The 12,514-nt window shown below is 39.6% G+C and overlaps 1 protein-coding gene across 1 annotated transcript; it reads right to left on the reverse strand.

Annotated features, from left to right (window-relative positions):
- Positions 1-551: 551 nt before the first annotated feature.
- slc35e1 (solute carrier family 35 member E1) lies at positions 552-12,151 on the reverse strand. The gene is made up of 6 exons (XM_040128193.1): positions 11,737-12,151; positions 8,706-8,776; positions 3,666-3,803; positions 2,267-2,392; positions 1,274-1,519; positions 552-855 (listed from the first exon to the last, which is right to left on the reverse strand). The coding sequence occupies exons 1-6, from the start codon at positions 12,062-12,064 to the stop codon at positions 628-630; spliced, it is 1,137 nt and encodes a 378-aa protein (XP_039984127.1). The 5' UTR covers positions 12,065-12,151; the 3' UTR covers positions 552-627.
- Between the last annotated feature and the right edge of the window lie 363 nt (positions 12,152-12,514).

The raw sequence follows: 12,514 nt of genomic DNA on the forward strand, positions 1-12,514 counted from the left end.
ACAAGTGCCTCATGAAGAAAAACGACAATCCTAAACATGAAATGCCTCAAACCAAAAGGTTAAGGCCTTCCAATAAAATGTGTTTGTTACAAAATGTAACATGATAAGAATCTTGTTTGGTTTGCATGTTCACAGAAAAATAATTACAGCTGACATCCTTTCCTCTGAAAGTGAACAAAATTATCCAAATCAATTTGTGGCTGGTTGTGAAAAACAAAACTCAAACATTTCCAAACAGTGAGTAATCATTGATCAACTACCTGCTGTGGCAGATTTCTCTGTCTGAATAACATGGCTTCATCCTTCACCACAATGTCTGAAAATGCCTGATATGAGCTTTGTTTTCTCTCAGACCATCCAAAAGTAATAAATAGACAATGACGTAGAGTGAGGCTGTCAAAAAGTGAAGTTTAGACAGAGAGGAGCGTGGGAGAGATCACATCACTGGCCCATCCAGACTGACTCATTTTTCCTCTCAGAACAAACGGCCCTTGCCTTCAGTCTCAAGTGTGAATCGGGGCGGAGAGGACCCGCCGCTGGGGGAGGGGGGAGGGGGGTGCAGGTGGGGTGGCGGCTACACACACTAATGTCTATGTCAGCGACCCAGAGTGAGGACAGCCTCCTCCTTTACACCACATACTGGTGGTTGCTGTTGTAGTTTGTCGTGTAGGCCTGTCGGCTGTACTGGAAGTGGTCGGTCAGCACGTTGTTCCAGCTGTGCTGCTGCTCTGAGCCGTGGGAGAAAGGCACTGACCCGTTGGCCTGGATTTTCTCCAGTGCCGGGTTGTCAAAGGACATCAGGTCCTGCTTAGTGCTTGGCAGCAGCTTCTTCTGCTTGTTAGCGTCATACTTGGCCTGGTAACAGAGGAGAAGCACAATCAGGCTGGGCAACTGCAGTCCTGTATTTCCCTTTATTGTTTTAAAAATACATCCGTCTATCCATCCTCCTAATGAGAGCTGGTTATTATGATTAAAAAAAAAAAAATGCATTATTGCAGTAACTTTCTTTTTTAGTATATCACCATAAAATAAGGCAGAGGCAGCACTTTTTTTTCTATAGAAAAACTGTAGAAATCTGTAGATCTAGTGTTTGGAAACAGGCCCATAACTCAGGCTTATGTTATCTGCTGATACTGTGTTGTCACATTCATATCAGTACCAAGTATATGCTGGCCCATATGTAGTCTGAGGAGTTTTCATCTGTCTCATTTGCACCTCTTCCTCCATCCCTGCCTGACCTGCTGACACCCAGTGGACCGGGGGGACCACTCACCTTGTTGTAGAGGAAAACCCCAACTATGGCGGTCATCATACCCAACACGTTGGTGAGGGTGACTGGGTTGCGCAGCATTAGCAGTGAGATGCTGATGACCATGATCCTCTTGGTGGCGTTGGCGACCGCGTAGCTGAGAGGGCTGACGAGATTGAGCACGCTGAAGGCGATGACATTCTGGGCAAAGTTGCAGAAGCCGCTAATGAGCAGGAGGACAAAGGTACCTGTCCATCCTGAGACGTCCGACTGGGAAGAGAAAAGACAAAAAAAAAAGGGTAAGAAGATAATGAGTTTTGTCAAGTAATGTTTACGGTTTTAAATTAAGCCGAATGCTGCTGAATTCTGACCATGCTCTTCCATTATCTTTTGGGATGCTGGCTTTTGGTCAGATGAAATAAACAAACTGAAGTCACCGGGTTCTGGGAAGTTGTTGTGGACATTTTTCACCGTTTTTTGACATTTTGTAGACTAACTGATTAACCTAAAATAACCAATGTTTCAATTGTTAGTTTCAGCCCTGACACAAACTATAAAGATCAAAATCGGGGTCGTTTTAAGCATGCATGCCCTAATCATTTTTGCAAGTGTTAATTTTTCTGAGATGTCTAACCCTGCATAATGTCAAATTACTGTAGAACAAAACTGTGAAGATTTGATTAATGACTGGCTGAATCCGTCTGGTCACAGAATGCTACAGAAAATTATTAAAAGGTAGCTGACTTGTTCATCAAGGAGTTTAAAGTGTGACGCACAGAAGAACCACTTAAATCTTCAATTGGATGTAATTATTTATGGTATTGTATCGTATAAATTATTTATTACAGCTGTTCAATTCTGAAATACATAATAAAGCATTTTTTCTTGCTATTTAATTGAACAATATGATAATTTCTTGTCAAGAAACACACGTTATCATACAAAGTTCATGATCAAAACGATACAAATGACGCTACAAATGTCAGACTCCATTCAAAAGCTGTTTTTGCAACTCACCATGTCTCCATTCACAAGAAACACAGAGAGATCCACCAGAACCCAGGTGGGCAGCATGAAGATCACAGCATTAAAGCCCAGGATGTTCAGAAGCCTCAGGTGGTGGACCCGTGTGTCACGCAACACCTTAAAAAAAGAAAAAGAAGAAGAAAAAGAAGAAGATATTGGAAAAATAAATAAGAGTCACAACTGGACTGGCACAGGAGATGTAAAGATGCTGTAAATTCTTGGGTTTTTCCCTGTTCTGAAACTTTCTGTTGATCACTACACACTGAATGAGATCAAATCATTAATCAGTTAAGTTTTAAGTAACATCAAAGAACCTGATTCTTTGCACAAAAAAGCCATTCTCCAGGCTTTAACCACTCCACCTGCCCCTGTACACCTAAAAAGTCAGTTTAGTGCCAGTAGAGTTATTTGAAACCTGGGCCTTATTTTTCTTATGCGCCTACATTTGACGACTGTCTTCAAATCTGATCAGTTTGTCATAAAGTTGCAATGGCTGAAAAAAGCTGGGGTTCTCACTTTGATGTTGTCAAGAGAGTATGATCATTGAACCACTTTGAGTTTTAATTGCCTTGAGGAAGACCTGTAAAAAGGCTCAAAGAAATGCAGCCACCATCTTGTGGCAGAATACAGTATAGCAGCGGCTACCTGAATCCAGCATTTAGAGGTAAGATTCTCCTTCCAGTCCCCCTAAACATTATTCTTAATATTGGCTTGTAATACTGAGTACGGCAATAAAATTTGAAAAAAGTTTAAAGGCATGTAAAAACTGGACACTAACCGAACTCACTGTCTGAAACTTGCACATACTGCGATATTAGCCATCGTGACCAGCATGTTAATTATTTCATACAACACATAAGTGCCATTAAGATGTCTTGCAAACCCTATGTCTTAAGCCACTAAATAAACGTATTTCGAACTCCTCGTCGCAAGCAGCAGAAAAATGTCAACAATATTGTTGATGAAGCCAATAATTTGATCTAAACCAACACAGTGTCAAAATACACATACAAGTACATGTGTGACATGCAACAGCACAACGTAAATCGTGACAGAAAGCTCCAGGTACACAAGGTCAAAGCTGAAAGAAAAAAAAAAGAAAGAAAAAAAAAAAAAGGAATTATCCTTTTAAGCCCACTTTTGAGATTACAGTAAATTGTCCTCTTGTGAAATCCAGCTGTCCCTCCTGATATTTTCAACACAGAGCCACTTCTCCTTTCCTACTGCAATTTTACACACACAAAACCACAAACGAGGATTTCAGTTGAAGGCCTCTCACACCAAACCACCAAGAAGTTACAGAGAAGTTTTTTTCCCCCAATTAGCTCCCTCCCACCAACCTCCACAGTGCAGGGATCGTGTGGCACATACCAGCACGAGGATGATTTACCTTTTTGGAGAAGATGTTCTGCAGAGAAAAGCAGAGCGTGGCAGCCAGAGCACTGATCAATCCCGAGACATCAAAGGACAGCTCAGTCGCTGTGGCAAGCAGCACTCCACCGATGATGGGGATGAGCGATACGTACACCTACAGCAAGGACCACATAGAGACAGAGGGCAGAGTCGGCAATAAAGAAATTACAAACAACACTTAAGTAGTTTATCAAGGGCAATAGAGAACTAAAATATCATTTGCTGCTTCAGGCGGTGTTTCCCAACCCGCAATCCAGGACCCCAGGTCATTACACTAAAATGCAACAATTGACAGAAAAATTATGCTGCTTTTCTCGATTTTGTGTCACGGTAAAGTGAACATCTTTTGATTTTAGCAAAACACAGACGAACCCCTCAATATCGAGCAGCCCTACGGCTTTAGGAAATTCTGATGAACATTTTCACTTTTTTCTATCATTTTATAAACTAAACCATTAGACCAATAATCTGAAAATAAATCGTTAATAAGCCTCAATATATATCAATTTAAGTTATATATATAACAAATAAAGCATCAAACCATTACATTTGAGAAGCTGGAACCTGTCTATGTTTACAATTTTGCTTGAAAATTTTCTCACACAATTACAAAAACAGTTCTCAATTAATTTTAATTTGTCGCAGCTCTAATCGATAATGACAATACTCATTAATTGCAGACAGCAGATCAAGATGAGTAGGACTATGAATGGCCTGTTGACACCTAATATTTGTGTGGTGATATCTCAACAACAATAATATAAAAATAAAGTACTGGATTGCTATGACAAGAAATCCATTAAGATAGTAGTTCTGCAAGCTAATAGTGTGGTAAATTGGGTTTTGGTATTTCAGGCTGCATTCCTATTTTGCTCAGAAAATGTGAGATGACGTTTCCTATACTTCTCTGAACTAATAATCTGAAGCACAGTCCGATTTTAACCTCCCAGAGAAAAGTGGCAGCCTCAGAGAAATATTTCTTACAAAACTTCTGCAATAAACTTTACAAAATTGCATTGAAAGGACACTATTTCAAAATTCATCTACCCAAGCATGTGTTAACAACATTTAACTGTAGTACAGGCACTACTTCATAGACTGCAGGTGGACCTACTACCCCTTTTAGCGTGGGGACAACACCTCGCGGGCTGAAACTATCTTAACATCTACAGCAACATTTATTTGCATATTTAAAATTTTTAATCATGAGAAATGCTAGACCTGCACTGAGCACCTACGGGCCAATTGCACCAATTTACTGCAATCAAACGATCAAAATGCCCAGTTTCATTGCTCCAGTAATTTGTATCATATCAGTAAAAAGTACAGAGACACAGCAAACAGGCTGGTATATCCCGCAAATGCGGATCTAATTGTACTTTAAACACGAGTACACAACTGGAAAGTGCTGGTTATTTTTTGTAACCTCGAAAATTAAGAGACGCCTCATCTATTTCAGAGAGGCCTACATTGTGGTCCCGTTTCTGCTATCCTAAACAACTATGAGAATTCACCTTGAATGCTTTCTGCGCTCAAAAGTAAAAGATACAAAACTATAGGAATACAACTGACGAAGTTACAGTTTAATCATATGCACTCAGTTCGTGATGATATACATTCATTGTCCTTTTTTAGCTGGAACGCAACAGCTGGCCCGCCCCCTGAAAGCGAATGTCCGTCGCTGATGGACTAACTGAGTGATAAAGTTACACCACTGGACAGCTGGCCGAGTGTTGCAGTTTCCCCATTGGCTGTTGCACTTTTAAAATGAACTGGTGCGAACAGTTTCTATTGCATCATCAGGAGGCAGTTTTGCCAACTTTTTCCAAACATTTGTCGCTAAATTTAATAGACTCTCAGAACCCTTTAGCGACTTTTCTTTTTTCCAAAAAGCACCTAGTTACAGATCCAGAGACTTTTTGGAAAAACCTTAGCTACTTTCCATAGAGGAGAGTCACCATTATTGCCCCTTGAGCTCAAGGTCCGGCTTTCCTTCCGCAGGCACGCCTCTCGTTCATCCGACCGTAGGGTAGCTGATGCAGGCGTGAATGAGGTTCTAACTTTTCCCCGAGTGATCATTTTACAGGTAAATAAGCCAAAATTGCACAGCAAATTGTCTCTAACTCATGTGTATGGTGATTTTGTAAGGCGGCATCGCGGTTGTAAAATCAGCACATTAGCAGCGCAGAGCAGCAGCTTGGAAATGACTTGGTAGTGACCGCTGGTTAACATGTAGTCTTAATTGGCCACGTTTTAGTCACTATTTCATACTTGTTCCGTTGTCTGACAACAGAAACAGAAAAACCTGTAGATGCGAACAGCTTTATTGGGGATTCATCTTTATTAAAATACCGTATATGTGAGCACAGAGTGTAGGAGAGAAGCAAACAGATAAAGGGCTGAAACCAGCTGACACAAGACAGAATGCCAGGACAATGCAATGTTATCATGAATATGCTAATCGGCATATTATGCCATCTAACCACATTTAGCGGATGTTTGAGCAGGCTTTAGCTACTTTCCACTGAAAGCAGTTGTGTACAGCAGTTCCACAACAGTTTTCAACAATGTCCTCAATTTCGCACATTGACCGTATGCGGGACAGCGATATACTAGGTACTGACCTAGTCACCCATTACATACGCCTGTACAGTCCGATGCGATCTGAGACAACTGTTCTGCCATAGAGTCTACTTTTATAACACCTGTAATCTTCAGTTATTGTGGACAATGTCATAGAGGTGTTCATTAAATTGTGTTTTAGCACTTGAGTCATAGCTATTGGTGGAGCTGTACTGGACTGCATTATATTAGAGATGACTAAAATTGAGTCGAATTAGTCAATTAATCAACCAGTTGATCTTAAGAAAATTAATCTGCAACTATTTCAATAATTCATTAATCTTTTCAGTCAGTTTTCAAGCAAAAATGCTAAACATTCAAATGTGAAAATTTGCTGGTTTTGCTCATCAAAGAAGACAGTAAATTGAATGTCTTTAGGTGTTGGACTGCCAGTCAGACAAAACAAACAAACTGAAGACATCACCCTGGGCTCAGAAATTTTAAGTAGCATTTCTTCACTTTTTCTTAATGTTTAACAGACTGAAAGATTTACCCCCCCCCCGTCTCTAAATGGGAAGGACAAAAACTTAGAATAATTTCTGACTGTCAACATAAAGTAAACGTTATGAGCTTCATAAAGATAGATGTTATGGCAGGCCTGCTGTATTGGAACACATGAGGTTGTACCAGTGTACCTTATAAAATGGACAATGAGTCTATTTTGTACATTCTGTGGTGTCTGAAAAGAACTTCAAAGTCATTTTTAAATAAAGCTGAGTCAAGTGAAAACACTGAGCTGAGATATATTATTTTAACAAGGCACTTATTCAGTCTATAAGATGTTCTAGTGTGTTTCATACCACTTAGGGTTTCTCAGTACAGAACAGTGTGGCCGACTACTCCTCGAACAGGATCTCTAAACACTCAGTAACACGTCATCAACACCTACGTCCTCAGTCCGTGGACTCAGCCTGTCTAAACACTGAACTTCTGACTGGAAAGTAAACATGACAAGCTGATGTTAGACTCATTCACATTTAGCCAACCTTTACTGTAAAATGTTCCACCATCGGGGTGGAAAACGAAGCTGCATCACAGAGATGTCAAAAATTGTTACCACTGTAACAATTAAACTTTTGTGCTTCCAATCCTGATTCTTTAATACCAAGTAGAGGCAGATATTGAATCTTGATCAGTTTTTTGTTTTTTTTTTTACAAAATACAGCTGCACAGTGCATATTACCAAAAGGTAGAACTACATCATAGTTAGTAAAGCCAATACGATTTAACAGTTTGACAAGTGAATACAATAGCTGTGCATGAAGAAAATACAGTCTACAGCATACTTCCCCTTTAACGGTTTCCTATAGTATAGTATTTTGTATTGTGTTCTATGGAGTCTTCTATAATATATATATGGAAGGAGTGTCAAGGCTAATTTAGACTTGGTCATATTCAATTTTGTGTTTTTAGTTAAGCAATACTATGCATTGTTATCACAACCAGAGGCTAAGAAAATCAAACAGACAACTTTGACAATTTATAATTTGTTTAAGTTTTTTTTTATAAGCAAAATAGTCTAAATAATAATTTCTTCCAGCCTCTTGATCATGAATATTTGTTCGCTTTCTTAGCCTTCTATAACAGTCTGCTGAATATTTCTTGACTTTGGACCAACGGTTCAACTTAACAAGACATCTGAAGACCTCACCCTGGGCTCTAGGAAATTTGTGATGCACATTTACCACAATTTTCTAAATTTTATAGTCCACACAATTGATTAACAGAGAAAATAATATAAAATTTATATTGAAAATTACCTTTTTTTTTGCATCTGTAGATAATTCATTAGCTCGTTAATTTTACTACTGTAAATTTTCTAGCAGATTTGTATACAGGGATATGATCATGACACCATTCGACAATTTTTTTTGTCCGAATTGATTAAAAATTAACAAAAAATTACTTGAATTGAAGGTTTGGTTTATTTGTGAAGACGTTCTGCCTGATGCAATTCTAACATAGTCTTGCAGTGACATACACTCCAGGATATACTTAATTCCACTGACTCAAGTGGATCAGCCAGTCCACCTAGGACCTAGATCCCCCCCCCCACACACTGCATACCATGATACTATGCATGTAAGAAAACACACGTGCATAAACATAAACCCAGTTGGCTCCTAATATATAAAGTGGTGAGTGACTTTGGGGATTTACCAGGTGAATGTGGCTGGCTTGTGGTCATGAAAATTAGTTTCCCTCCCTGACCTCCACCTTCCCACGGAGCACCTGATCAGCTTCGGGGACAAAAGCCCCTGCAGATGGCCGTAATATGAGATGCAGTACAGGCGCAGTACTGTGCCACATCACCACTGCTGAGTCTCAAACACTTGAGGAACAGACTGAAACAGAGCAAGCCTTGTACCCTGTTAGCTGTGTTGAACCTACTCACCTTCGTGGTTTGCTTCTCTCTCATGATAATTCTTGATAACAGCACAACCCATATTGGCATTGTGGCTTTGACTGTGAAAGAAACAGATAGAAAATGGGATAATGTTAGTTTGCTTTCTTTTTTCTTGACAAACATGCAATAACCATTGGCAACTGCAGGCAGAGCTTACTAGACTGAAGTTTGGACTAAAAAATGCTCCTACGTCTGAGCAAGGCCCACGCCTCTGCCAAACACTTAACTTGCGTCTCTCTGGTCTTCACATGCCTCTGCTGTGTTGCACCATTTATTTGCTGACTAATTTACAATTACAGTATGTTTGATCTGATGTGTCACTAACAATGACAGAGTTTTACTCAAGAGTCATGACAACCTAGTTATGTATTCAAACGATTGACACTTTCACTAGTTTTTTTTAAATGTGCCAAAACCAGATCCGGTAGTGTTAAAAAACTGCCCTCCAAAAGGACCCTTATAAACCTTCATGAAGTTAGAATTTATTGCTGGGCTGTTGTATTAGACTGGCAACTTCTTTCCAGTTTCAAAACCAGTGCCAGTACTGATGGAAACTGTCCTCTTTAATGACAGGAGGACTTTCAGAATTTTTTGACATGGCAGCAAACGCTCTTAGACTGAGTCCAAAGACCACCAGGCGTCTTTGAAGTGGTGTAAAGGAGGTCTAAACATGAAAGAATTAGCTTATTTTCAAGTTTCCTCACATGATTTGAAGTTAAGACAGTCTCTTGAAAGTTGACAATTTTCTTCCCCAGGTTTCACTAGGCACTCAGTTGCCAGTTTATTAGGTACACCTAGTTAAAACTAACACAGTTTAATACAATAGCACTGCAATAAATCCTACTGGTTGCTAAACACCACCAGGGATCTTTGGAGTGTTTCAGAGGAGGTCTATACTTACATAAAACGGTTTCCTTTCAAGTTTACTTTCTTCTATTTCAAGGTAAGATAGATTACTTTGAGTTAGGGGGACTATCTAATTCACAGGTTTTGCTATAGAGTCAGTTGTCACTTTATTAAGCAAAGCAGTCTAAACACACCCATGCAATGAATCCTGCTTTCATGACAGTGATGATCTTTTCCTGAAACTGTTTAAGAGAAGCATTGATTCAACCTTATGATCATTTTGGAGGGCGTAATTTGTGGTGCTGTTGAGCCATACTGCGTTACACTGAGAAGCGTTTCTTATATTAAGTCTACCCGGGTTGATACAAATAGGGCGGATTAATTTTTTAGAAAGCTCACCACAAACCCCAGCCTCCGAAAGACCGAAAGACCAAAAAGCTGAATGAACTCCTCTACAACAGTAGCATCAAAAAATGACAGTAGTGGAAAGCGACTAAGGACATTTACACAAAGACTACCATTTTTTGACACTTATACTGTAGTTGAGTATTTCTATTCTATGCTACTTTATACTTCTACTCCCCTAGATTTCTGAGTGAAATGTTGTACTTTTTACTTCACTACATTAATCTGACTAGTTAGTTCACAGATTCATATCAGTAATACAACATAGAATTAACAAATTAATTATAATGTATTATTGAATATCAGCAACCTGGCAGTATATAAATTTGTTAAAATTAGCTCCACCTTTACCATGCAACATCATAAATGATGCTTACACATTAATGCATCAATAATCCCATGTAATATATATTATTAGGGCAGCAACAAAATTATTATTTTCATGACCAAAAGTAAAGATGTTCAGTTTACTGTCATATACGACAAAGAAAAGCATTTCATTTGAGAAGCTGACACATGAGAATATTTGTAATTTGTGCTTGAAAAATAACCGAAACGATGAATCGATTATCAAAATAGTTGCAGGTTTATTTTCTGTCAACAGAATTATCAATTAATCAACTAGTGGCTGCAAGCTTTACATACTGTATTGGAATGGGCCATTCTGTATAATGAGAACTTCAAGTCTATTTTGACAGTAATGTTTCTGCACTTGTTATTAAAAAACTGTAAAAGTTTGAATGCATGGCGTTTAATTGGTCCTATAGTGTTTCTACACTACTACTGTGTGTAGATATGTAGCCTATACATGCACTTATGTATATAACCACCTACTGCATTTATAGAAAGTAAACTACTAGCATGTATCTAGTAGTCATATGTTTATTTTTTTTTAAAATCTTTTACTTAACTATACGTGTCTATATTTTCTAAATTTTTATTTTTCGTCTACTTCCTTTTACATAGTACTCATGTGTATCTTCCTGAACGTTGTTGTTGGTGCTGCGTTTACACTGAGTACAAGGAGAGACACTGAAAAGCGGAGTCAAATGTTACTGTATGCACAAACATACTTGGCCAACAGAGCTGATTCTGATTGTATTGTCACTTTTACTTACGTAAAAGACCCGAGTATTTCTTCTACCACTAATAACTGTGTATTAGAACTTTAATAAAGGAAGGATTTTTGTAGTAGACTGAATCAGCTAGTTTTAGTCAAGGTATTGCTAATAAACTGGAGTGTAACTTATAACTGCTAATACGTGGAGCTAGTTAGGATTATTGAATTTCCGCAGCAGGTATTTCACGCGCGTTTTTAGGAGAAAAATCAATTGTATTAGCAGCTGATTTTTAACTGGTAAGTCTTGAGATGAAAGTTAGAGGAGCACAGTGCAACACCACAGAGCAGGTTCAGTCATGGACCCTCCCCCCTCACGTACTATATCAGCGTTGATTAAGTTGGCTAGCTAGCTCACGGCAGCCGCACAGTTACTCCTTTATGGAGTTTAAAGCGGACTAGACTGTAGTTAGAGAACCAGTGGTGAGTTAATTAGACCCGCGAAAGCCTGTCTGTTCCCGACCTGCACGACGCCAACATTAGCTGGGGCCCACAGGCGAGTTAAATTCTCGGTGTCGCCGTGTTGCCCGGCGTTAGCTGCGAAGCTAACATCAGCTGACCGCAGACACATCACCAAGTTACCGTGGAGGACGCGCTCCGGGTGGCCTCACAATTATCAAAAAAACATTAATACAAATCTATTATACTCACCCGTATGCGCATATGAAACCGGCACTTTCCATATGCTGAAGTGAGCCGATACAGATGCAAAGTATTTTCCGAAAGCTAAAGGCAAGATGTACCACCGGTAGTACCTGCTCGGCAGTTCTGTTTTGGGGACTCCCCATGCCCGCAAAAGCGGCGGGAGGAAGACGACGATAGAGATAATGTGGAACAGAGACACGGTGACCGGGTACGGGAATCCGTTCAGGATGATTTTGTTGACGATGTTACCCCCTGAGCTGACCGTGTACCAGCACACACACAGTGAGACTATCCGGATCCCTTCCCTGACCGGGGTCCGCTCCACCGCAGCCATCTTCCAGCGTGGAGTGACGAGTCGTCGACGGCGGTGTCTGTGTCGGGCTGCGCCGGGGGAGGGCAGCGCCGCTCATGTTACCGTCAAACTGCAGACAGCGAATGAAACGCACAGCTTCCGGTCAAAGCCTGCATAATAAAAGACACGCACGGGCATTAGTTTATAAAATGGAACTGCTGTGAGCTGCTTTTAAAATGGTAGACTTTGAAGTCTGAATTTCAAACTAAAATTTTTATCATTTCTTTTTTCTTTAGAAATATACACATACATATAGTATGCATGTGTATGTGTATGTGTATATATATATATATATATATATACACACACACACATACACACACGTATACACATGTACATATATGTTCGTGAATGCGTGTTTAGACATATGTGCATGCCTGAATGTCTCTGTACACGTGTATATTCATGCCGCCAGAACAGCTTCAATGCGAC

Source organism: Xiphias gladius, chromosome 6, assembly GCF_016859285.1.
Source record: "Xiphias gladius isolate SHS-SW01 ecotype Sanya breed wild chromosome 6, ASM1685928v1, whole genome shotgun sequence".
NCBI lineage: Eukaryota > Metazoa > Chordata > Actinopteri > Istiophoriformes > Xiphiidae > Xiphias > Xiphias gladius.